Source organism: Malus domestica, chromosome 09, assembly GCF_042453785.1.
Source record: "Malus domestica chromosome 09, GDT2T_hap1".
Taxonomy (NCBI): Eukaryota; Viridiplantae; Streptophyta; class Magnoliopsida; order Rosales; family Rosaceae; genus Malus; species Malus domestica.
Genome location: NC_091669.1, coordinates 1,604,736 through 1,631,711, shown reverse-complemented (window position 1 = coordinate 1,631,711; position 26,976 = coordinate 1,604,736). Strand labels below are relative to the sequence as shown.

The following is a 26,976-nucleotide window of genomic DNA, read 5'->3' as shown; positions in this document are numbered from 1 at the left end:
GCCACCCCTGCCTCCCCTACCATCGTAAGCGCCCCTACCTGCCGTACTACCTTCACTAAAGGAAATGACGACGGCTGGCCAGAAGAAGATGACGAGCTTCCGGTGAGTAGCTGGCCGAAGGATGTTCCATGGCCAGACAACTGGACCCCTCGTGCGGAAGATTGCGCCAACGCCCCCAACCCAAGAAACCCAAGAAACGCTAGTAGTAACAATCTTGGCCGCAGCCACTGCCACCGCCCGAACTTGCAGGTGCTTGCTGCATTGGCAGCGTGGACTGTCGTCATTGCTGTTGCTTTGGCATTCTTGATCCGCTGCATGACTGCATATCCAAGATAGTTGTATAAGTGTATGGACACGTGGCACTTGTATGTTGATGGACCCATGTGTCACCATCTTAGTGGTTGAGGTATAGACCATGTGTCACCATATTAGTGGTTGACCTGATAGTTAGTTAGCTACAGTTGTAAGATTCCAATGTAGCATATAACTCTGATTAGCTCGTATGGAATATGGATACAAACAGAAATTATTTCTCTCTATAAGTCTAAATTTTTATTTATTGTTTCATTTTAATTCTTTTTCTGTTTGTTTATAATATACCAGATAAAAGTCGTGTGGGTTTAAATATTTAATTATTTTAAAAAATTGGTATTAAAATTTAAAAGAAGAAAAAGTAAAAAGTAGGGAATAGAAGAAAGAGGACAAATTTATGTTACATGTCGGTAAGGAAAGGAAAAACAGCAAAAACTTATCATGCAAAATTACTTTAATGTTCATATATTATTATTTTTTAAATGTTTTTCTTATGTATAAAATTAAAAAATTAGTCATATTTTTCAAGAAATAATAACAATATGAATTATTTATCACGTGTCAAAATTTAATAAAATATTATCAACAAATTTTATAAAATTTTATTAATAAGAAATATTGTTTCTTAAAGATAATGAATTTCTAGAAACAATGGTCATTATTTCTAAAAATGGTGTCACTATTTTTAAAAATAGTAGTCACAATTTCTAGAAACAGTGGTCATCATTCTGCTTAACTGTCCCTGATTTTCAGAGGCTCTCGCTAAAAACCCTCTAACGAGGAATGTAGTCGAGGCAAGTCCCTCCTAATCCCACTAAAACTAGCCATGGTAACTAACAAACATGAAATTATAGTGACCTACATTCAAAACATCCCTTCATTGCCAAAACTCTTCATTGTATTTTTCAAATTACAAATATCTTGTAACAAAAGTAGAAAGTTACTTTTGTACTTTTATTCCTTATCATTATAGATTATTTTTAGTTTAATTTTAAAGTTTTGAAACATTTTTTATTAGCTTTTTTTTTTAAATTAAACAAAATATAAACACGTTAATAATCCAATTATCTATAACGACATTATTTAGTTTACAAAATTTAGTTTAAAATTTGTTGTCCCTCCCTAGCATTATCCATAATTTATTAATTCTCTCTATCTTTCGTGTGTTTCTAGTTCCATTAGGTTTAGGTTACCGGATACAAAACTGTAGTTCTATTAGGTTTAGGATACCGAATACAAATTTAATTTGGAGAATTTCTTCCTCAGTTATATATGGGAAGAGACATCGATCATTAATTTGTACAAATATTCTCAATTCAAATCAGTCGACATTCGTACGAAATCCTCCGTCGACCGCCGCAAGGATGCCGATCAGAAAAGTTTCTCCGGAGACAAGGAAGAAGCTGACTCAACTTGTTTTTGCAATTTTTCAGGTGACATTCACTTACTACCGCCTATCAATAAAGCTGTTTTCCCTCCCCCTCCATTTCATTCTCCACAAGCTCGCAAGTACAACGATCAGGATAAAAACAACATCCCCACTGATAAATATTCGGACAAGTAGGTGGTCCGATGAACTGACCGTAGAAATCATGCAACTAATTCTACGGCGGTTATGCGTATCGGACCACCTAAGGTGCGGTGCAGTATGCCGTTCTTGGCGAGCGGCCGTTTGTGCCACCAAACCTAAGGGTTGCCCTCAACTTCCGTGGCTCATGCTCCGTTCTCACCCTTTCTCCCTCAAAGAACACCGCTTTCTGAGTCTTGGAGACCAAAAAACTTACAAGTCTTCATCTATCAACCCTAATGATTATATAAGCAGGAGGGATTGTGTTGGTTCAGTTGAGGGGTGGTTGATCATGATCGACAGCGAGTTTTGGCGTCCCGAGGGTTTTTTGTATCCTTGGTCATTTGGCTTGCACTTGCTAGATTACAACCTCAAGTATCCATACGCGACTGTCAACTTCTTCTTGAATCCAGTGTCGGGTGCCCGAGTCATGCTCCCATCACAATCTACGGTTCGATATGGTTACAGCAGCAGACCTTTCTTCTTCACAAAAGTAGTGGCCTCATCAGTGCCAATAACGACATCGTCTCCAGGTCATCATCGTCAGCTAAACCCATCGTGTTTTGTCGCTGGCCTTTCCGCAGGAGGTCGTTATTTGGCCTTTTGTAGACCAACTGATAAATTCTGGACACGCATTGATCCGATGCCGGACGCTAGACGTTTAAGGATTCAGGATATAGAAATAATTGATGGGAGATTGTTTGTTTCAATTCGGGATTTATCGGAGTTAATCGTTTATGACCTCGAAACATTACATGTTGACAATCATGCCAATGCCGGTCCTTGTGGTAGTATTTACAGGAGACCGCCTAAAATGTTGGTTATGCTTCATCGCAATCCAGTTCCTTCCTTGAACTGTACAAATACCATGGCTGGAGTCGTGCACTATCACGAATGTGAAAACGTTTACTTAGCAAAAGATCCGACGTCAAAGGATTTGTTTATGATTCTCCATAATGTTCGTCTTGCTTATGAAAAAGAACCAATAATTCCTTCGTCCTGCCTAGGTTGTAATTACGTCATTCCACCTCAAACTCTAGGATTTCGGGTGTTCAAGCTCGAGTGTAACAACAGTGGTTCTCGGTGGAAAAAGGTTGACGACCTTGGTGATCGGATATTGTTTATGAGCGAGGCAAGCAACAAAGTAATCTCTGCTAGTAGCCTGACTAGTCCCCATTACAAGACAGAATTTGAAGAAAACTGCATCTATTTTGCTTTTGATAATCCCTGTCTAGCATCACCATCTACTGGGCGTGATTTCGGTATCTTTTCCTTGGCGAACAAGAGCATCAAGCATTTTACTGTTCCCGGCGAGGAACCTCGTACTGGTCTATTCCACTCTAAAACTGTATGGTTCACACCAAATTTTCAGCAACTTGATTAAGTAGGAGCCAGAAAGAAGTAGCCTACTTGTAGTTGATGGCTAATCATGAGTCTTGGTTCATTCTTTCCGCTTTGTGTGGGTAAAGAGGGTAAGGTTTCTACTATTGTAGTTCGACAACCAAGCCTTGTGCGTTGCTTGACTAGCCTAATCCATTATCATCATTTCAAGTTTTTGGATCTTCTTGAATTTTTGTGGTTTAAATACTTGAATATTTTCACTCGTTTATTTCATTCAGTAGATTATATTGAATACTACATTAATATTCTCATGATCTTAATGCATTATTTCTGGATCATTGTTAGAGAGTTCGTTGAGTTCGTCTTTGCTCATGCCATCTTATTGCCTATTGGTAGCCATGAATATGGCATGCTGAAGAAGGACAGATTTTTCAATGTGCCGGAATACTACCTGGTACACCAAGAGTAATACTACAATTGGTTGGCAACTTGAAAAAAAAAATCGGTAGATAGCATCTATTGGACGGATAACATTACTGAGACTCTGTGTCCTCAATGCAAGAGAGGATCACCTTTCCAAACCCTAATACTTGCGACTCCACCAGCAAATATTATTGCCACTCGAAACAGAGCCATCACACTCAAATTTAGGATTGGTACATGAAAATTGTGACTAAATATTCAAAAATCTCACTTTTCACTCAAAAAATCGAAGTGAGAAACATATACAATTGACCTTTACTGTACACAAATTACAAATTTACAGTCCTGCAATCATTTAGCTCACTCTTCACACATCAACGAATATTAACTCAAGCTGCACAATCACACACATCACACTCAAATCTCTTCAATATTATCGATAACAATCGGAACTTGGAAGCACACCCACAAAATTCGTTAAAGCACCCAATTCTTCAACTGCTGGAACCTATCCGGATTCTTGCATTTTTTTTTCATTCATTTTTCTGAATGCGTCTTTGGATGAGAAGACTTACCAATGATGGCTTTCTTCACCTTGGACATCGAATGCTTGATACCCGAAAGAATGTTATTAGATTTCTTATGTGAAACAACCTTCACATTGACATCAGCATCTCTTGAGGCTTCTACCATGATGGGGGACTCATATCCTGCCTCTAGGTTTTTGTGTTCGTTTTCTCCTTTCTCTTCATCCGTTTTCACTTGTTCAGAATTTTCGTGCTCTTCTTCTTCGTCTTCCTCTGTTTTCAGTTCTTTGCAAGCTGTTGCTGTTTCTTTTGTTGATTCAGGCACAAGGTTAGGTAACGAAACTGTCCCTGATTCAATCGATATTACTTTTCCACTTTCATTTGATTCAATCCCTTGTGAAGTTTCAACAATAGGAGCCTTACAGCTGACCTCAGTGCTTGAATCCTGCTTGTGAGATGAATGGTTAAGCTTCTAAATCGATTTTTTCCGTCAACAATATAAAAATTCTTAAAGGAAGAAGATTGAAATTTCTGTTAGAAAGATAAAGGAATGTTTATTTCTTGTAGATAACTAAGCAGAATTTTTGTGTGCAATAAATAGCTTGAGTGGCAAGAAAGAAGTGAGGGTCTCATGCAATCTGACCTTTTCCCTTTGGGTTGATGCTATGCTGCTCTTAGAGTTTATTTCATCTCCCTGATTTTTAAGACCAAATTCAAAATCTGCCTCCTCAACTCTCTTCTCTTCTTCTGGAAAGCCGTCATGTGTTGTCTTATCCTCGATAAAGCGTGGGTCATTCTCCTTGATACTAAGGCCTTCAAATGTAAGCTGTCTTTCATACTTGTAACTAGCAATTCCCTTTTCATCTACCTCAGACAACTGGATTATAGGATTAAAAATTCAAAATTATAAGTAATGAGAATTTATGTTAGAACGATAATTAGGAACGTTTGTTTTCTATTCACTGACCTCGTTCTGATGTTCATTTGTTTTGATCGTAGATGTTTCATCAATCTGCTCTCCTTGTTTTTCAGCTTTTGCTTTGTTTTCATCATGGCTCTCTTCTCTGACATAATATGGCTCCGACTCTTCTGGAAGTTTCTCATCCTCCTTGATCTGTTAATTTACCCCTAGTTAATACTTTTGCTTTAACATATAGATAACTGCAGGAAAATAAATGCACGATGAATGAGTCCATATGTATATATTACCTCTTCATTTGAACTTTTCCCTGGTACCTCTGCTTTAAGTTGAAGCTCAAAATCAGAAGCTTTGAGTTGCCTCGGCTCTTCCTTTAACAAGCTTGTAGCTTTTACGTTCTCATCAACTTGCATTTGCAAATTGCTTGCGTTTTCTTCTATATTCTTGTCACAGAAAGTAGTTCTATGCTCTTCAGAAGCTTTGATCTCCTTTTCTTCAGGAAGCATTATAGAAGATGGTATTTGAAGTTTCTCTGTTGATATTCCTTCATGGAGTGTCTGATCAGAAATGGCCTCATCTCTCGAAACCACGTCAGTGCTTGGAGAATCAGGTTCAGATACTGTTTCAGGAGTTTTCTTGATTTCTTCTTCAGTTTCGCCAGCATTCAGCTCTTCCGGAGCCAATTCAGACACTTTGAGCTCCCCGGGCTCTTCCTTTTTCAAGATTGTCTCTTCGACTGACCTTGCAGAAATTAAATCTCCCCCATTTTCAGCAGCTGGCACTTCACTTTCACCTGCCTTGTACTCCTTTTCCTCGGGAAGTGAAGTGTAAGATGCCTCAACAAGAGTTTGATCAGCAACAATATTATCTTTGGAAACTGTATCAATGCTTTGAGAATCAGATTTAGAGATCGTTTCCAAAGTTTCTTTGATTTCTTCTTCAGTTTCACCAGCATCTAGCTTTTCCGGAGCCAACCCACAAGCTTTAAACTCTCTAGGCTCTTCCATTTGCAAACGTGTCTCTTCTTCAGAAGTTGCAGCAAAAAATATACCGCTAGTGTTTCCATCTGGAACTTCATTTTTCTCTGTGCTCTCATCTTCTTTATTCTTGTCTTGGGTTGTAGCTTCATGCACACATTGAGAAATTTTCATCTCCGTCGTCTCATCTCCCGAAACAACTTCAGCGCTTTGAGAATCAGATTTGGACACCTTTTCAAAAGGTTCTTTGGTTTCTTCCGTTTCACCAGCATCCAGATTTTTTGGAGCCAATTCAGAAACTTTGAGCTCCCTGGGCTCTTCCTTTTGCAACAGTGTCTCTTCTGCCAACGTTGCAGCAACTAAATCTCTGCCATTTTCATCAGCTGGCACTTCTGCTTCCTTGGCATACTCCTCCTCTATACTTTTGTCTTGGGTTTTAGTTTCACGATCGTCTTGATAAGTTCTGAGCTCCTCTTCCTTGGGAATCAAAGCATAAGATTCCTCAAAGTGTGTTTGATCAGCAACAATTTCATCTTTCGAAACTGGATCAGTGCTTTGAGAATCGGGTATAGAGATTGTCTTAAAAGTTTCTTTGAATTCTTTTTCTGTATCACCTGCATCCAGCTTTTCCAGAGCCAACTCAGAAGCTTTGAGCTCTTCGGACTCTTCCTTTTGCAACGGTGTCTTGTCTTCTGACCTCACAGCAAATAAATCTCCCACGTTTCCATCAGCTGGCACTTCCTTTTCGGGCTCTTCTTGTATGTTCTTGTCTTTGGTTGGAGTTCCATGCTCATGTTGAGAAGCTTCGATCTCCTTTTCCTCGGTAAGCAATGTACAAGATGGTATTTCAACTTGCTTTTGTAATATCCCTTTGTCGAGTGTCTGACTAGTAATGATCTCATCTTTCGAAACTACATCAATGCTCCGAGAATCACATTCAGGAACTATTTCAGAAGCTTCTTTGAATTCTTCTTCAGTAGCATCAACATCTAGCTTTTCTGGAGACAATTCAGAAACCTCTGCATGCCCTTCCTTCTGCAAGCTTGTCTCTTCTGTTGTCTTTTCAGCAAAAGAAGCTTTATCTTCCAAGTTGCAAACCTCTTTCGCATCTGCTACATCACTAATTTTGACCGGTACCTTCTCTTCTTCCGGTTCATATTTCTCTGAAGCCTCTGCTGAATCTTCTTCTTCTTTTGATGTTACCACTGGACTTGACTCAGTAACTGTGACTGCACCATTTCTGTCATCGACTTCACTAACATCCTCCTCCTTTGAAGCTTTTGCTGAATCTTGACTGCTACCTTCTCCCGGTTGACCTTCTTCATACTTCACTGGTGAAGCATCCAAAATTTCTTCAGATGTTTCAACGATCTGATTTGTTTCATATGTGGTGCTCTCACCTACTCCATCAATCTCTGGCTCTTTAAGTATCTGTACAAAAAAATAAGTTTATATTCAAAATGGACAAACAATAATCTCCCTAGAGACAAATTAAGCTTTATAAGCTGACCTCTCCTTCGAACTTCACTGTATCCTGTTTGTTATCATCGAACTTTTTGCTTCCATCTTCCGGAGTAAACTCTCGTGACAAGTCAGTAGTATTGTATGCTTTTACGCTCTCGATACCACTGCCCTCTTTCTGTAAATTTTCTGTCTCTTTGTCACTGTCTTGAGAGTTCTTAGCAGTTTCTTCTTGAATTATTTCTGGTGCACAAATTGCGGCATTGCCTTCTGTGGTTTGTCCTTCACTGAAATCTCCGTCAGCGCTATTTGGCTCATCCAGGACCTGCTCTAGCAGTTGAGGCTTCACAAAGAAAAGGAAAAGTTAGAGAATACGAATTTAGCGTTTCTATATAAGTGTGCATGGTTGTCACATGCTTATGGTCATCATATTGTATATTACATACCTCTTCAACTATCATGTTCTTATTCTTGGGATGGTCTTCTGATTCACGACTCTCATCTTCAACCCTCAATTTTGGTTCTGCTTCCTCAAGGCGTCGCACTTGAAGGCTTTCCTCTGCAGCCTTATCTCCCGCCAGCTCAGTGTTGCATTCGCCTCCATCTGCTACTCTTGGAATCTGGTTCTCTGGAAACACTTCTGAGTTAACATTTTCCAAGGCGGCTCCATCTGTTAAGATGGTTGTTAGACCCTTCTCTTCATGATCAATTTCAATATCCTTGACCTGCTCTTTGGTTTCTGCTTCAGCTCCCTCCAAATCTGTACAGACATCTTTCTCAGAAACCTCAGACTGCAGCGAATTAACTACTTTACTGCTTTCTTCTGTGTGGGTTTCTTCCTCTGAAATATGAGCATACAGGTCCTCCTTTGGCTCTATACTGTCCTCTAACGTTTCAAATTTTGTTTCGTGTGTCGTATTTGCTCCCTCAACCGGCTCTTTACATTCCACATTCACTTCATTTTCCTAGTATAATGTGTAAATCGACAATCGTAAAGTTATGATATAATCGAACAATCTAATAAACTGATTTCTATATTGTATGCAAGCTGACCTCTTCTTTCAGACTCGAAATATAGTTTTCTTCTTGCTTTGAGCTTTCGTTACTTGTATCGTCTCCTACCAGCGAAGAAGAGAGTTCTCTACTGGCCTGTTCATCTGAGTTATTTCCAACAAAATCTGTGCTCGAATCTGCTGCTTCAGATGACACCTAAATGGAAAAAAAGAGTTTCACAATTGGAGAATACTAAAATAGTGATCATGTATTTCAGTACACTTTTCTTTTTCGTGTTCAAGTGAACCTGATGTTCGTTCAAATTTTCTACAGTCGTTTCTTTATCATGGAACTCTTGAGAGTTGTCCTCAACTGTATGAATTTCCCGTGTTGCATGTTCTCCTGTTTCTTGTTCCATACTTGCTATCTCAAACACCTATATCAGAGATGAAAGGATTATAAACTGTGACATAAGTTCCAAAAATAAAAGGTCGTAACTTGTTTATGCTAATCTTACCTCCTCTACTTCAGTTTCATTTTCTTTTGTATCATTCATGGGTGTTGTCTCTTCCTCTTTTGTGCAGGTAACTACTTCGGCCTTTTTGCTCGATGATTCTGTCTTACTTTCTTCAGGCATCTCATCCAGCAATTTTTCATGGCCCTCTACTGGTTCATATTCCTGCACGGCCTGTGGTAAACCTTCTTTACCATTTACGTTTGCACTTGTTTCTGTGACTGTGACTGCACCATTATCGCCATTGCCCTCTTCAGCCACCTTGATAGAAAACGTGTCCTCATTGCTACCCTCCTCCTTTGAAGCCGGACTGCTACTTTCTCCCTGCTCGTCTTCTTCATATTTCACCGGTGAAGTACTAACAATTTCTTCAGACCTTTCAGCAATTGTAGTTGTCTCACATGTGATGCTCTCATCTACTCCAGTTTGTGGCTCTTTAAGAATCTGCACAAATATAACTTATATTTTATATTTGGACATACACATACAACAAGAAAATTCCTGTAGGGACAAAGTGTGCCTTGTAAGCTGACCTCTCCTCCGGACTTCACTGCATCCTTTTCGTCATCTTTGAACGTTTCACTTTCATCTTCTCGAATGTACTCACCATTGCCTTCTTTTAAGCTCTCTATACAGCTTCCCTCTTCCTTTAATTTTTTCTTCTCATTTTCGTTTTCTTGATATTTGTTAACTGTATCCTCTTCAATTGATTCTTGTGCAAAACATGCTACATTACCTTCTACGATTTCTTCTTTGTTGAAATCTCGGCCTGTGATCTTTGGCTCATCAAAGGCCTGTAGACATTGAATTTTCATAAAGATTAAGGAGAGATATAGAAATATGTTATTTAGTGTTTGTTTATAATTCTGTGTGTTCATATCAGATGGATACATTCATTCACATTTTCTATTGTGTACCTCTTCAACTATCGTGTTAGTCTTTTCAGGTTGATCTTCTGACTTGCAACTCTCCTCTTCGACTCCCACTTCCGGTTCTGCTTCTTCAAGAATTTGCACTCCAGGTGTGTCATTCAAAACTACATTTCCATGTGCTATCTTCCTTTCACCTTCATCCACTGCTGTTGGAATCTGCTCGTCTGAGAACTCTTTTGTGTCGGAATTTGCCTCTCCTGTTAAGATGGTTGCTAGACCCTTGTCTTCAGGAGCAATATCACTATATTTTATCTGCTCCTTGTTTTCTACTTCGGCTTCCTTCAAGAATGTTTCATCTTCATCAGTTGGGATTGGATTTTTCTCCTTGAACTTCTCTTTTGATTCGAAACTTTCCTCCGCTTGCACACCAGTATCTTCTGCTTCCAAGGGTGTCTCATCTGTTAAGATGGCTGCTAGACCCTTATCTTCAGGAACAATATCAGCATATGCGACCTGCTCCTTAATTTCTGCTTCAGCTTCTTTCAAGCTTGTTTCGCCTTCATCTGCTATTGGTGGAATCTGCTTATCTATGTCCTCTTCTGAATTGACAGTTTTCTCCGCTTGTACATCAACATCTTCATGAGCAATATCAGCATTTTTTATCTGCTCCTTGTTTTCTGCTTCGGCTTCTTTCAAGAATATTTCACCTTCATCTGCAGCTATAGGAAATTGTTCCTCCAAGTTCTCTTTTGACTCAAAATTCTTCTTTAATTGTACATCAATATCTTCAACTTCCAAGGTCGTTTCATTTGCTAAGATAGTTGCTCGACCCCTCTCTTCAGGAACAGTATCCATGTCTTTGTCCTGCATTTCGATCTTTGTTTCAGATTCCTTCAAAATTGTTACATGACTCAGTTCTCCGGACACAGATTCAGAATTGCTAGGTGTGGTGCCATCTTTCTCCTGAATGTTTTTCTCAATCCCAGCCGCATATTCCTCAGTGGCCTCATTACATGTTGCATGCCCTTCCTTTTCCTGTTGTCAATATGAATTGTAAATTTGAATTTTCAAGATAATACTACGATGCACTAATCTAAAATTTTGATATCGTATGCTAGATTACCTCTTCTTCTAGAAGCGTGGTAAGCGTGGTGTAGGTTTCTTCTTCCTTCGGGATTTCATTAGTTGCTTCTTCTACTACCAGCGGAGAAGAGAGTTCCTGAATGGCATGTTCCTCTAAGTTCTTTTCCTCTGCAGTTGTACTCAAATCAGCCGCATCAGTACATGCCTAACATTGGAAGGAAAAGAAAAACACAAAGGTTATGTACTTGGAGACGAAGAAAAAAGGACACCACTTTTGTAGGCTTTATGTTTGTGTCCAGGTAAACCTGATGTTCCGCGGAGTTCTCTTCATTTGTTTCTTTATCAATGGAATCTTGAGGGGGTTTTGCGACAGTATGAATTTCGTACACCACATGTTCTCCAGTTTCTTGCTCCGTACTGGTAGTCTCAAGCACCTACATTAAAGATGAAACCGTCATGATGTATAAGGAGAAAATAGACCGTTTGTGCCATTTAAAATAAAACATCATTTTTTCGCATGTTCATATCTATCAGTGATACGTTATGAATCCTGCATCTCGACCAATAACAAAACTGTGTAGGGAGAACTTGTCAGATGATAAGACAGTATGAAAAACTCATAAAAAGTTTATTCCGATCTTAGCTTCTCCCTTACAGTGTCATCTTCTTTTGTGTGTGTAATTTCAGTCACTTCTTCCTTTTCTTTGTCTGAGGATTCTTGTGAATTTAAATTTTCCTCGTCGATCTGCTCCTTGTTTTCTGCTTCGGCTTCCTTCAAGAATTTTTCACCTTCATCTGCTGCTGTTGGAATCTGCTCCTCCACATTCTCTTTTGATTTGAAACTTTCCTCTGATTTTACACCTATATCTTCAACGACCAAGGGTATCTCAGCTGTTGAGATGGTTTCTAGACCCTTCTCTTCAGGAACAATATCAATACTTTTCACCTGCGCCTTAATTTCTTCTTTGGTTTCTTCCGAGCCTGTTTCTAGTTCATCTGAGGTTGTTAGAATCGGGTACTCCAAATTCATTTGTGTAATGAAATTTTCCTCTGCTTGTACATCAATATCTTCAAGAGAAATATAAGTAAGTTTTTCTTCATCTGCTGCTATTGGAATCTGCTCCTCCACGTTCTCTTTTGATTCAGCATAGTCCTTTGCTTTTACCTCAACATCTTCGACGTCCAAGGATGTTGCATCTGTTAAGATGGTTTCCGGACCCTTCTCTTCCGGAACAATATCCGTACTTTTGCCCTGCTCCTCCTTTTCTGCTTTGGCTTCTTTCAAGCTTGTTTCACAGTCGCCTGTTGGAATCTGCTTGTCCAAGTTCTCCTCAGAATTGACAACTTCCTTCCCTTGTCCACCAACATCTTCATGAGAACCATCAGTATATTTTATCACATCCTTGCTTTCTGCTTCGGCTTCCTTCAGGAATGTTTCTCCTTCATCTGCTTGTATTGGGATTTGCTCCTCCAAGTTCTCTATTGGTTTGACATTTTTCTCTGCTTGCACGTCGGTATCTTCCAAGGGTGTCTCATCTGTTAAGATGTTTGCTCCCTTCTCTTCAGCAGCAATATCACTATATTTTATCTGCTCCTCCTTTTCTGCCTCGGCTTCCTTCGATAATGTTTCACCCTCATCTGCTGCTGTTGGAATATGCTCCTCCAACTTCTCTTTTGATTCACAATTTTCCTCTGCTTGTACACCAATATCTTCAACTTCCGAGGCCGTTTCATCTTTTAAGATGGTTGCTTGAGCCTTCTCTTCCGGAGCAGTATCAATGTTTTCTTTCTGTTCCTCATTTTCTGTTTCACCTTCCTTCAAACCTGTTACATGATTCACTTCACCTGACACGGAGTCAAAATTGCTAACCGCGAGGCCATCTTTCTCCTGAATATTTTTCTCAGTCTCCGTCTCAGATACCTCAGCGAGAGAGGAAATATTTTCAACAAATGTGTTGTTGATTTCTTCTGAAATTGGAGCATTGAGGTCCTTGTTTGGCTCTGTTATGTCCTCTGTGGTTTCAGGTAGTGCTTCACGTGTCATACTCTTTACCTCAGCGGGCTCGTTACATTCTGCATCTTCTTCCTTTTTCTGCAGAGGATACCAATTGTTGATTGAAATTGGTAATAGAATACTATAATGTAACAATCGAAAATTCTGATATCATGCTAACCTCTTCTTTTAGAATCAAGACATCGGTTTCTTCGTCCTTTGGGATTTCCTTAGCTGTTTCTTCTACTACGAACGGAGCAGAGAGTTCCGGAATGGCCTAAAATTTGAATCAAACGAAAGGTCATATACTTGGAGATGAAGAAATAGGATAGCACTTTCGGTAGGGTTTATATTTGTGTTCAAGTAAACCTGATATTCCGTGGAGGTTTCTTCATTTGTTTCTTTATCAACGAAATCTTGAGGTGGTTCTGCGAGCGTATGAATTTCCCTAACCACGTGTTCTCCAGTTTCTTGTTCTGTACCGGCAGTCTCAAGCACCTGCATTAGCGATGAAACCATCATAAACCAGACATAAAAACTCATAAAAAGCGTTAACTCCAATCTTACCTTGTCCCTTGCATTGTCATCGTCTAAATTGTTTGTGTTTTCAGTCGCTTCTTTCTTTTCTTCGTCCAAGGATTCTTGCGTGTTCTGAGTTGTTGTTTCCTCTTTCGTGCAGGTAATTTCTTCTGCATTTTCCCAGGGTGTTTCTGTCTTAGTTTCCTCAGGCATCACATCCCGCAAATGTTGAAGCTCCTCTCCTGAATCACATTCCTGCAAGGTCTGTGGTGAACTTTCTTCATCATTTGGTGTTACTGTCGCCCTCGTTTCTGTAATCGTGACTGGACTAGTATAGTCATCATCTTCAGCCGCTTTGGCGGTAAATGTTTCTACATCTTTGTCATCCTTAGTTGGGTTGGTACGATCTCCCTGATCATCTTCATCACATTTCACGGTTGAAACATTAAGAACTTCTTCGGATCTTTCAACATTTTCATTTGGCTCCGATATGGTGCTCTCACTTACTTCAGCACTCTCAGACTCTGTAACAGTTCGCATCAAGATACTTGCCGCCGGGAGATTCTGCAACAACAATAGAACACGAACCAAGTCTTTTGATAAAATAATCCTATAAAAAACGGTTCAGAGATATATTTTCAATTGAATTACACAACCAAGAAATTGAAAACTTTTCCCAACACTTTCTAGTTAAAATCAAAAGGGTTTGAGTAAGTATTTTACTAACCTGTTCATCAGGAGTTTCATCTTCAATGGTGTCAGAACTAGTAATTGCTTTCTCTGCCTTCCCCTCTTCCTCACGGTTTTGTTCTACGTTTACAACTTGTCTCTCATCTTCAGCAGTGATGATTGTTTCTGAACTTTCTCTTGAAGTTGCTGCTTCGTCCTCCACAGAATTTAAATTTGATCTAGCAAGCAGAAAATCCTTTAAGTTAGTCTCGCCTTCTTCTTCGCGATCTGTTGAATTTGTTTTGATGTGCTCTACAGCAGAAAATCCTTCGCTATCTTCCTCCTTCGCCACTGAATCCTCTCCTGTATCCAGTGCCTCACCTTTTTTCAGTGTATCTTCCTCGTGTTTCACGCACGGAATTTCAACCTGGCATTCTGCATTTTCATCCTCCTTAACTGCTTCACTTGCAGTGCCACTTGCTTCGGGAGTTTCCTCAACGGTTTCATATTGGTTCTTAACTTCTTTTGGACTCTCCTCAATGATATCTTCTGTTTGTGTGGCTAATGGAGTATCTAGGATGTTCTTCTCTTGGATTTCCTTTCCAAGTCCAGCTCTTTCTTCGTGGTCATCTAACACGGATGCACTTTCAAGCTTGTCCTCAGTGCTTTCTTTAGCTTCCGAGGTTACTTCGGGACCCTTTTCCTCATAAACCATGGCAAAGGACTTCTCCGTTGGAATTTCATCCCCGGAATCCTGGTGATCCGAGATTACTTGAACATGTTCATCAAGGTTTATCTTACTTCTCGATGTTTCCACTGCTTCAGCATTTACAATGCCATTACTCTCAAGTTGTTCAGACTTTTTCTCCGTTGCCTCCACGGCTTCCTTTTCTTCACTTCCTTTTTCTCCATTTTCCCTATCTGCAATCCCTGTTTCTGCTTGGTTTGATTCATCAACTTGGAAACTCTCCGCTACGCAGGTCTCTTGTTTGCCAACCTTTGGATCTGAGAGTGGTTCCAAGGGATTTCCGCACTCTGAGATTCCGTTCTTACTTTCAACGTACGCAATGTCACCCTCTACAAAGCATTTCACGGGTTCAGGATGTTGATCCTCCTGGCCTTCGGATTTTTTCAACTGTAATGGGGAACATTGGTCGACAGTTATGTCAAACTTCCCCGTCGACACATATCCGTCTCCCGCTTGTGTCTGCATTACGAAGGAATTGTTAATTTTTCATTAACTCCTATACTTTTTGTGTTTATTTTACGAAGAAGATGTTGCAAGAGATCATTCGTTGCTTAGCGAAAGGAGAAAATTTAACAGTCGTACAACGAAGAATATCAATCTAAGCATGGAATTCGAAACTATTTGCGCAGAATGTCACGTTAAACACGAAAATTAAAGCTTCTATAAATACGGATACTCCCAAGTTCGGAACTCATTGCTCATGGATAAAGAAAAACTGTTTCAAACATCAAAAACAACAAAAACCAGAGCAAACATATAATAACATATTCTAAATTGTAACCGGACAAGTTTACAAGTTTAAGCAATAAACAAAAACCAGAGCAAACATATAATGACTATATAACACTAATCTTAACTAAGAAATAAACAAGTTTAAGCATAACCATAGTAGTTTACGTTGAAATTTTTCGCTTATCTACTTTCTATTTGGCTTGGGGTGGTCTTTGTTTTTTATCTACGTTTCTATCTGGATTTCTTGCTCAAAAAACAAACTGCTGAAACTAGTAACACAGGATCTTGACTACATAATATTTACGCACCACCGTAAGATAACACGGATCAATCTTTTGATTACCTGATTAAACTACGAAAAACCATCGTATAAGATATAATTATCCCACATACAAAGATCGATCATAATATTACATGAAGAAAAAAACACAGTATGTTAATTGACTGAGAGTGATGAAGAAACTGTACAGTGACGGATATGGATTCCGGAACATCAGCTTCCGCTGCCATCGGTATTCTTCTGGATTCTGAGTCGCATGAAGAAACTTTGTTCTGATCAGAACTTCAAAAGCCAGCTTAAAGGTTTGCAGCTTTAAGTTGAATCCGTCGTGTGGGATTTAAAGTTGAAAGTTTGATAATTAGATATCTGTACTATTCAATTGATTGGTTGGTATATAGGAAAAAAGCAGCCAAAGAAGTGACAGAATTACAACTTTATATACATATACATATATATATATATATAGGAAAATTAATGAAAATAGATTGAAAACTTTGAGTTGTAATAATAAGGACAAAATAAAGGGAAAAGTGAATAGTACCATGATTGATTTTTTAGTGTAAAAATATGATTTTTCGGTAAAGTAAACAGTATTATGAGCTTTCCGTTAAAGTACCCATTATATTATGAATGTGTTTTATTGGTGTGAGTTGGCCACTAAAGCAATGGTCCTATTGCTACTGATTGATCGATCTCCCGCATGGCCTTGTAACACTAATGCAGATTTTATAGAAGCTGTGGAAATTTATTAGGATCAATAAATTCTAAGGCTAATAAGATTGATTACAATGGTTAGTTTTGGGGCAACGAAAAAGTTGTTTCTTTAATACTGAAAAGTCGCGAGTTAAAAAACAACCGCTTTTAAGTCCGACTATAAAGAGTCTTGTTGGCTTGAGATTCGTTTTTTTTATTTTTTATAATAAGATTGATTAGGATATTTTAATCCACCAACAGATGGAAGCAGCCAGACTTCTTGACAGTTTCCTTTTTGTCTGACCACGGGTTTACCACTTTACAGCTCCCCAATCTGCGTAATACAATTTGATTTTGCAGAAAATCTTTTTTAAGGTGAATATTTATAGTTCCTGTTGCTGAAGGAAGTTGAAGTTCGATATTTCTACATGCCTTTTATTTGTGGAGACACTCAAGCTAAATATGTGAAAATGCATATTAGGTGACTTGAAACATGTGTAGAGCTTTACATCACAAAGGAAGTTGAGATTTCGATTCAAAATAAGAAGTACCTTAACTCCTCATCCTTATCTGATGCGAGACAACTCTTGACGTTCTCAGTCACTTAGTATTATTACTATTGTTGATCATTGATTTCAAAATTACTTGAGCTGCCAGTTTTAAATTACATTCATGTCTAATTGTGTCTCGTTCATGATATTTGAATTTTGAACGGACGACTTTTTTCTAACAGAGTAGAGATTGAACGTCTAACCTGATCACTGTGATGGTTTAGCTGCAGACAGCCTTCGAAAGTTTTTGCAGTGGAACTTGCACACATCAACATGGAAGATTACGTATGAAGTTACCAAATCGTCTTAAACTGAGTTATTTTAGTGAAAGAAAATATAAAAAAGCAGTTTTCCAGCAAGTGCTTATGGTTGGCTGCTTTTATAATGAGTCCAAGGACTATATTCTCTCCAAGATAACGATCGTGATTATGATATTTAAACTTAAACACTTATCTGAAAATTTATGAAAGAAATATCATATGAAGGTCCACGTTGGCAAGCCTGGAAGCCCTCTATGGCTCATAGACTTGGAGATTTGAACAATTCATTTTAAATTCTACGATCCTCATTAGTTAATTTTACAGACCAACCTTACGAATTTGGAACTCTCTCCCCCTCTCTTGAACGGTCCAAATTTCTCAGTTTGTTGGCTCTGAACTGTGAGATGCGGAGATGATCTGAATTCCAAGAAACCTTCTCATTGAATCTCAACATCCGATTGGAATACTAGTTTTGTTGTTAATTATATTGAGGGAGGTTGGTGTTATTAGGACAAAATTATTCAGTTATATCATTTGTTCCCTCAATTATTTTTTCCTTTTGTTAAATCTTTTACTTATCACTTACTAAAGTTATTAGTGAATCAGGAGAAAGTTTACAGATTGAAATTGAAATGGATGGTTGATTAAAAATTAAGCAAATGTAACGAAAACAAAAACTTCAAAAAGAAACAAAGAAACCTATTTCAATTTGAGTTTAGTTTTCACTTTGTATGTCATTCGCCACGTATATTTCTTATTTTACATTTCTCCCATCCTTCTTCATCCAACGCTCCTCGGTTGTCCTCATGTCTTTTCCGTTTATTCTCTACCAACAAATGAAAGCAAATCGTTAGCAATACTTGCATCATGCATCTTATCTCTAGGAATTTTTCAGAATTACCATAATAAGTATAAGAGTAAAACTTCAATAAAGCTGTCTGACTGTACCAATTCTTAGTTTTAATGGTAAAATCAAGTAATATCAAAATATAAAAAGCATCATACTTTTACGATAGATGACTCGTAAATGACGTGGTCTGATTGTTCTAATACAAGTTTTGCCCTTTTGGATCATAAACTGAAGAACAGGGATCCTCTTTGTGGAGATCCGTTGGAACAATCAATCTTGTCAATTCATCGTACATCGTGTGGTTATAAATCATTTTAAATTTTAAATTTAAAAAATGAATATAAATAGTACCTAACGAAAACTGACCACACGATGTATGATGAACGGACAAGATTGATTGATCCTCTGGATCTCTACAAAGAGTATCCGGAGAGGATCCTTGTTCTAAACCGAAAGAGTACCAGGCTGATGTGGATTTTTTTATTCTTGGCATGCCAAGTTGGCGCATCATCCAGCTAGATGATCTGTACTGATGACCATGTACACCGTCCAAAATCCAAATAGGTAGAATTATTGTGTCCAAATAGGTAGAATAATTGTGTCAAATTAAAATTGCTCAAGAAGTCAGATAGTATACCTAACTTTGTGTTTCGATATGAGAAAATTATCATAAAATTACAAGACAACGATCTCCATCAAAACCGACCAAATAAAAGCTTGATTGCTTTCGTTCGCCGCCCCTATGTGGATAAGCAAAAGGAAATAGCAACTTGGCTGTACTTGTTTGATTAGACTTGATAAACAGGTTGTGTTTGTCGTGTCATGTCGTTTTTGTGTCATACTTATTATTTTAATGGACATATCATTTTAAACTTATTTTAATAGGTTCTAACAAGTGATTGAATCAATTCATTATCGTGATGTGTCGTTTCATGTTGGGTTAATGAATCATGCAAAAAAATGTCATATTTAATATCTAGATTTGACAAACGATATATTGTTGGGTAACGACCCAACTCGTTAACATAGTTAACCCAAAACTTGTTATTTTCATATTATTTCATGTCGGTTTAATGGGACGTATAAGAAATTGCTAGGCATATATTCCACAAAATGAATATAAATATATATATATATATATATATATGTATATATTTATATGTCAAGAAAAAATAATGTTATTATTTTACAATTTGACCACTTCTTTCGGAAGAAACTTCCGGCCTTGCTTATGGTAGGCAGCATGCTTATACGTCCTGCTTTAAAATGCTTTGAAAATGTTTAAATGAAATAAAAAAATTCATATTACAAAACAAAAACATTACATGTTGGCTGAAATAGTTGGAAGTAAGAGATTTTACGTACAGTATATATTGTATGCATTTCACATCCAACTGTAGTTTTTATTTCTCTACTCAAAGTGAAAACAATGAGCTTGTTACTTCTGAAGGTTATGGTTGCGTATTATACATTGTTCTATATTACATGCTACGAGCAATAGTTCATGCATTTATAACAATAATTCAAATCGAATTACACATTATGTGTTATGTAACGAGAGAAATGTTATATTCTCGCATTGAATGTTACCAAAATCGCCATAAAAATGAAAACCCTTGGACCTAGACATTGTTCAAATAAGGAGGTCAAACCACGGTCAATGTCGCCATATTTAGGATATACCGTCCAGTCCAACTAAACTCAAGAAGAATTAATGTCACGTCACATGTCACCAAGATAATGCTGGCCCATATCCGACGGCTACCATTCTCTCTACGGCTTTGAGCTGACGATCAGTGATGTGGATCAGCACCGTCCAAAGAAAAACAAAATGCTGTACCGCTAAAAGATGAGATCAAGCGCAGCGATGGGCCAACCGACACTGCCTTGTACGATATCCGATTGGCCAGAGGTTATGTGGGCCCACTACGCAAGACGCACGTGATTTGACCACCATAGGATCCAAAGGACTCGTAGTTGAAGACTGAGGCTGTGCTTACGTTGTACCATGCCAGCTTGATTTTAAACTGCCCTTGGGTGGCTGAGGTGGCTAGCCGCCCATGGAGGGCCCCACATCTGACATCGAAAAAAATCTCGCCCCTGATTTCTCCCCTATGCGAGTAAATCATGTGAATGTAGTTTGGCGTATCCATCCAACTGCAATCAGCATGCATAATTGTTTGCTAATTTTCTAAAAATATTGATAGTAATAAGAGATGGATAATCGTGGCTCATTATCAGTTGTTTTATTTATTTATTTAAAAAAAAATCAAGTTATTTGCTAATTTCATAATGGAAGTAAAGAATTTCAACCAGATTAAATTTCTAGTGTAGTCTTGAAGTGAATCAAACTCCACACCGACACAATGTTGAAAAAGCTATTATGACATGTTGTAGATAAAGAGGAAATTGAACTTATTCAAATTCTCGTTTCCATGTATTTACTAAATTATAGGCATTTGAATTATTCTAATTCATAAACATTTACTAATATGTGTAGAATCGAAAAAGTGCGTCTTAAAATACGTAATCAAATACTTGTAAAATCAAGAATTATGTCAATAAAGAGGCCAAGCTGATCCGTACACATGCATTCTTTTTCTTTTCTTGATTCATAACTCCCATTTGAAGCAAAAAAACAGATGAATCACACTCGACAATCATTCGCCATTGAAAACACTACTTACTCAGCCTTTTGAGTTTTGACTATTTAATTTTTCTTTAAAATTTGTAAAGTGGTCCGTTATGAGAAAAAGACTCCATGCAGTTGTACTAGTTGACATTATCTCAAATCAATTATATAAATAATTGTACAGAATTAACTTGAGATACTATTGGCGCACCCGGCCAACATGAAGGTTTTCCCTTTTTGGACCTTACCAGGCAATTCAACCAAAAGGCTGAACTAAAGTCTGAAGCCTGCTAATTTTGGCCCAGGCCCAGGTTAAGGTTGGTCAGAACCAGACAATAGTACACCTTTGATTTAACCTTAAAACGGCGACGTTCCATATGCCGGTGATTGTGCACTGACAGGCCAGCACCAGTCCCCAGAAAGTAATAATTCTTAACAAGGGCAAAACCGTAATCTCACAGTTCAACCCAAAGCGGGAAAAAGAGCCGTTGCTAACCCAACCTCAAAACTTTGGGCGCCAAAATCCATTTCACTCGGTTTGGGGCTGCCCGCGAAATCCCGGGCAGCTCTCTCTTTCAATACCCACACTGATTAGCCTTGATTTAACTTTTGCCAATACAGATACATGTATCTATATATATATATACATCTTTATTCCTCAGCACAAAGGCTCTTTCTTTCTAATTAATTTTCTCTCTCTAGAAACTTTTGATTTCAATCAAACCGTCCAATTTCCCTCCTTTTTCTCTCTCTCCAGCCGCCTTAAAAATCTTTAGCTTCCTCAAAGAAGAAGAAGCAAAGACCCTTTTCTCTCACTCTTTCTTCCAATCTTTCTCCCTCCGATTCTCTCAGCTGGTTCTGTTGGTTTGTTCCGATTCCCAGATCAAAACCCATCTTTTTTTTCCTTGATTTGTTCTGATTCTCGCATCAAAATCCCACCTTTTTTGCTCTGTTCTTGCTCTGTTTTGGCTGGATTTCCGCGAGGAAAACAGCTTCAGAAACTGAGACATGGGTTTTTCGAAGAAGTCCCAGGTCGCGGAAGGAGGCATGGAATCCGAAGGGAAGAAGTGGGTAATCGCCGGAATCTCAGTCCGGACTTGCTTGAAGCCAGTGAACACGAAACCGGCGAGGGGGAAAGAGAGCGACGACGGAGAAGAAGAGGAGGCGTATTCGACAACCCCAACAACGAAAGAAACAAGAATACCAGAGATTTTTTCGTGCCCGCCGGCGCCGAGGAAGAGCCGGCCTCCTTCCAGATGCAACTTCAATGGCGTGAAGGAGTTTTTTACTCCGCCGGATTTGGAAACGGTGTTCAAGCTCCATGTTGAGAAAGCAAACTGAGTTAGGCTGCCAAGAGCAAAGAATTAGAGCAGAGATTAGGAGTTTTTGTTGTGGTTTTACTTTTATTTATTTGTCTTAGTGAATAGTAGGTCGTTGGTCTGTTTCTCTAAATCCTGACGTCGCTCAGCAGAGCAAAAGCGCTTGTGTTGTACAAAGATGAAATTTTTTATGTAATGGTTATTTTCCAGTTTAGTTTTTAGGTCAAGTTTTTATTCCCAGAGAGAAGCTGAGTGCATAACTTCAGATATTTTGACAAGTTTTAATTTATAATTTTTTTGTTCTAGTTCATAACTTCATATATTATTATGATTCGTTAATTCATTTGGTACGTCAAACTATACTGATTAATTTCGGTTGAAAACTGCAGTATTGGTAATAACGCGTACTCTGATTACTATGGATTATCATAAAACTCATTAATGTTGAATATTTAAAGGGACGTATTATTAGCATTTAAAAAATCTTATTTCGCACTTCAAATTTTCTATAATTAGAAAAAATATATACTTGTAAGGAATGTAGAATGAGATTTTTAAAGTGCTAATAATAACAGTTTCTTATTTGAAAAGTGAGATTATATTCACACACTCAAATTACTTCCTCCACACTCTTTTAATTTTTTAATATTTTTCTATCAAGTGTTAAAAGATTAAAAAAGTGTGAGAGAAGTAATTTGGAATGTGTGAATATAATTTCTTATTTGAAAAACCTAAAATGCGAAAATTTAAAAAATGGATCACAAACAGAAATGCTACCGTAGTTTTTGAGATTGCTAAACATGGGACCTGGCAGCCTGCAACAACCAGAAGTGAGCTCTCTTACTGGTTTACATGGATGCTGAATTAGTGAAGCTGAAATAAACGGCTGCCAGAGTGCCTCTCTCTCTCTACCCCCAGAAACAAATGAATGATTGGCATTTGAGCAGAGATATTTTGAGCTAAACTGAGAGATGGCTGGGAAGCTAGCTAAGCCTGTGCCTCCAATACCTTCCTCTTTTTAGTGCACAAACACACATGTACTGTATGCGTTGAGGGTCATAATTCCTACCATACACTTGTATGTCTAGCTGATTGAGTAGCTATATCAGTGTACGATGTCTGTTCTTTATAAAAATGACTGATTATCAATAATACATCGATACGTTTTGCTATTAACATATTGTATGCTAAACATTGTTGATATATACGGTAGGACAATAATAAACAATGAACTTCTTGTCGAAAGAAAAATTGGCTGAAAACCCTAATGACCCAAAGCATGTAAAAGTAAATCTTTTTCATGGCTGAGATGCTGCAGCTGCTGCACGGATGCTTTGATTTTCAACTTCAAGTGCCTTTTTAATTCCATGCTCTGCTTTTAATCTGCCAATCAGATGTCCCCACCTCACCTGGAAACCCTAGCTCCATGTAAGGCTTCTTTCACTGTTAAAAGACAAAGCACAATACAATATAAGGTGATAGATTAGAATCCTATGTGGGGCTGGAAGGCCATGTTTGGTAGAGCTTCAAGTTAAACGTTTTCGGCACTTGATGACAAAGACAAGTTGTCGATTTGGTGTACTCTTTTTGGATAAGGTTAGGGCATGTTTATCTTGCACCCAAACAACCCATTTTTTATGGAGTAGGGAGGATATGCTTTGCATGATCAAGGGATTTGTTTAAAAAGGCGATTAAGCAAGATTAAACAAAGGGTTCTAGGGATTAGAATGCTTTAGGTTTTTTGTTGGCCTTTAAAGAAAGTGTACAACAAGTTTTAGTTAAAAATAAGGAATTGAGATCCTTTGGAATATCTGTGTCTGGAGTTTAAGGATTAGGAGATCAAAGCTGTTGAAGAAAGAGATAGATTCAAATCCTTATTTTGTGTGAGGTAGACCAGTGAAATAGACTAATGAGTGCCGCAATATTTAAAATAAGTGGTCTGAATCTTCTAGTCTTGGACTTCGGCAGTAGAAATCCGGGGAGGATCTCTATTCAAAATTAAGGTCCAATTTTTGTTTTGATTGGCGACATTTTTCGGATTGGATAGACATCTTAGTGGTGTGGTTAGACTTGGATGTCACATGAAATTGATTGTTTATTAGGGTTTTTTTCTAATGAGAAGTCAGATGGTTAATTTTGACTTTCTGCTTTTCTTTTTTCTTTTTTGGTTTGTATTGTTTATTGGATATTACAAAGATGCAATACTTTGATTCACTGTTCTAAAAGTCTCCGCCTAGGCGCTAGGCGGCTGGTCATTGTTCCGATTAATGCCTAAACGTTTGAAAATTAAGAAATGATATCTAGATCTGTTGAGGCGCCCATCTAGCATGCTCAAACCCTCCTAAGTTGCGACTCACTTAGACATAAAATAAATAACTTTCATTTTACATTTTATTTTTTACAATAAATTACTAGGAACTTGTTGTATACTTAAATGAACACACATTATATGCTTATGTGTGTGTGTGTATATATATATCATTCTACTTTATAGTTTATGAAATTATATATATTTTAAATATAAACAGACACTTATATACACGAAATATATTATATTTACTAAAATCAGCCTAGTCCGCCTAGGCGCTAGGCCCCAGTATGCCGCTCGACTAGTGCCTAGCGCTTAGTGTCTTTTAGAACTTTGCATTGATTGCATGCAATTCTCAAGAATATTTCTATATGGATTTTGGAGTAGTTAGAATTTGTAACACCAATATTGAAACCACCATTTTGTATGGAAGTGGACTCGCTCTCTTTCATTTTGTCTTTGAAAATTTAATGTTAAACCTTGATTGTTTGCAAATTTGAGCATAATTAAGTTAACTTAAATAGTATGCTCTCACAAATCTGTACACACATTCAAATCCCCCTTTTATAATTTATATAAGATTAGAATATCGCTTTGTCCCAAACAAAAAAACCTTCATTAGTGTCTAGAGGATGCATGTGCCACTCCTTAAAAAAGTACTTCCCATCCCTAGAACATATTCCCTTTCTCCCTTCCTCGCTCATCAGTTCGAAGTGAAAGACGGGATGTACCCCCGTTACAGCGAGTTTTTATAGGATTATGATTCTCTCCCCTCCTTTTTCCATCATCTCCTCTCACATTCTCTTATTTTATCTTTCTCTTTCTCCGGTTATAAAAAATTAATATAAGATGTTGACGTGGTTTAACCGTGACCGTTCAAATAGGAGGGGAGGGGAGAGAAGGGAAGGGAAAAAAAGAGGAAAGAGAATCCTACTCCGTTTTTCTACGCTTCTTCAAATTCACAACCTGCTTGTAAATTGAAATCGACAGTCGTTGTCTTTTCCTTTGGTATTTTTCCACAGCATAGCACCAAGGCAAACTATCATTTTCAACTGGGGCAATTTGCAGATCTCCGAGAGATAAAACTGTTCACAAAATTGGAATATAGACGTGATGAATTGGACTTGTGCTTGTCCTCATGGAACAACTCTAGTCTCTAGCCATGTCCTTACCCGGGTGGCTACCTAAAATCCTCGATTTCTTGTCTGCGAGGATCGAAATATAAATCGTCTCCTTGCAAGAAGACAACATGAAAGTTGCTTCTCAGTCTCCACAGAATTTTAGTTCAACTAATTAAAGTGATTGACCCTTTTTAATTGTCACAAATATCTTAATTAGGGTTTGAAACATCATTCAAATTCCACTTTCAAGTCTTCCCAGCCAGACTAAACTATTTATTTCTTCTCGTTTTGGTCAAATTAGTGATGGTTTGTCTCCTGATCAACGATATAATTACCTTCTTGTTGTTGATTTAAGAGAGTTTCTTAGTCCCTATAACATCGTTTGGTGGTATTTTTAGTTCAATTACTGATAGAGAACTGCTACTGATATTCCAAAAAAATCTCATTTCGCACTCCTCATAAGTATATTTTTCTTTTTAAATAAAGAAGTTTGAGGTGCAAAATGAGAATTTTGGAATGCTGATAACAATTCTCTTACTGTTATACTAGTCTTCGTATTTCAAGACTTCGTCTAGCATACATGATCGAACATGAATGGGATAAGACACTATTTTTAAGGTTCGGGAAGGAAGAAAAAAATAAACATTGTGATTAACTTAACGGTAGGAGAAGGATTACTCAAGAAAAAAAAAGTATCCATTCCAATCCTCTCAAAAAATGGGAGAATTAGAAGAAAGAAGTTTTCTACGCATTCAATCCTTTTTAATCTTATAGAAACGAAGAATCGTTCTCATTTACCTTCATTGTGCCTTGAAAAACTAAAGTTATTCCTTCCTATGCGATCCTTTATACCAAACGAGCTCCACAATAGTTTACGAGCAGTAGAGAATAATTGTTCCATGAACCATGCTTCCAAGGTAGTCAAAAGTTGGTTTGAGCTCCTTAAAATTTGATTAGTAAAGAGCACATGTGTTAATCAAATTCTTTAATTATATAGTACAAGCATGTATGCATTACTGAAACACGGAACTGGATCCTCTCTGGATCCAAAATGATCTGAGCCAACTGAGCAATGCATCCGGACCATTTAAATTTGATCCAACGGTTACAATTATTATAACTTAGAGGGGCCCTCTGTTTGTAGCCGTTGGATCAAATTTCAATGGTCCGGATGCATTGCTTAGTTGGCGCAGATCCCTTGGATCTGAAGAGGATCCAGTTCCCTAAAATGGAACCCACCATTTATATAGGGACATGTGGTGTACCACTTCGTGTGACGAGAACACTGAAAAATCTCTCTCCTGAAACACAA

General features: G+C 37.9%; 3 protein-coding genes across 3 annotated transcripts; 2 read left to right on the top strand and 1 right to left on the bottom strand.

Moving 5' to 3' along the window:
• The first annotated feature begins 1,676 nt into the window (after positions 1-1,676).
• On the top strand, positions 1,677-3,263 carry LOC139188077 (uncharacterized). Its single transcript, XM_070805119.1, has one exon. The coding sequence runs from the start codon at positions 1,677-1,679 to the stop codon at positions 3,261-3,263; it is 1,587 nt and encodes a 528-aa protein (XP_070661220.1).
• A 610-nt stretch (positions 3,264-3,873) lies between these two features.
• On the bottom strand, positions 3,874-17,533 carry LOC103442693 (uncharacterized). Its single transcript, XM_029107718.2, has 20 exons — positions 17,378-17,533; positions 16,119-16,296; positions 14,229-15,377; positions 13,550-14,065; positions 13,352-13,480; positions 13,164-13,259; positions 11,645-13,081; positions 11,295-11,423; positions 11,030-11,194; positions 9,952-10,941; positions 9,568-9,828; positions 9,038-9,478; positions 8,828-8,956; positions 8,581-8,736; positions 7,974-8,492; positions 7,577-7,870; positions 5,380-7,497; positions 5,138-5,284; positions 4,814-5,047; positions 3,874-4,615 (listed from the first exon to the last, which is right to left on the bottom strand). Exons 2-20 carry the CDS (start codon positions 16,158-16,160, stop codon positions 4,181-4,183), a joined length of 9,387 nt encoding a protein of 3,128 aa, XP_028963551.1. The 5' UTR covers positions 16,161-16,296; positions 17,378-17,533; the 3' UTR covers positions 3,874-4,180.
• Positions 17,534-21,570: 4,037 nt separating this feature from the next.
• LOC103421468 (cyclin-dependent protein kinase inhibitor SMR6-like) lies at positions 21,571-22,540 on the top strand. Its single transcript, XM_008359506.4, has one exon. It carries the CDS (start codon positions 21,925-21,927, stop codon positions 22,255-22,257), a length of 333 nt encoding a protein of 110 aa, XP_008357728.1. The 5' UTR covers positions 21,571-21,924; the 3' UTR covers positions 22,258-22,540.
• The last annotated feature ends 4,436 nt before the right edge of the window (positions 22,541-26,976 follow it).

Coding starts and splice junctions, on each gene's coding strand:
- LOC139188077 (XM_070805119.1), top strand. CDS start 1,677: ATGCCGATCAGAAAAGTTTCTCCGGAGACAAGGAAGAAGCTGACTCAA.
- LOC103442693 (XM_029107718.2), bottom strand. CDS start 16,160: ATGGCAGCGGAAGCTGATGTTCCGGAATCCATATCCGTCACT. Junction 13,481..13,549: donor ATGACAATGCAAGGGACAAG/GTAAGATTGGAG, acceptor TCGCTAATGCAG/GTGCTTGAGACTGCCGGTAC. Junction 9,479..9,567: donor CAGTGAAGTCCGGAGGAGAG/GTCAGCTTACAA, acceptor ATATTTGTGCAG/ATTCTTAAAGAGCCACAAAC.
- LOC103421468 (XM_008359506.4), top strand. CDS start 21,925: ATGGGTTTTTCGAAGAAGTCCCAGGTCGCGGAAGGAGGCATGGAATCC.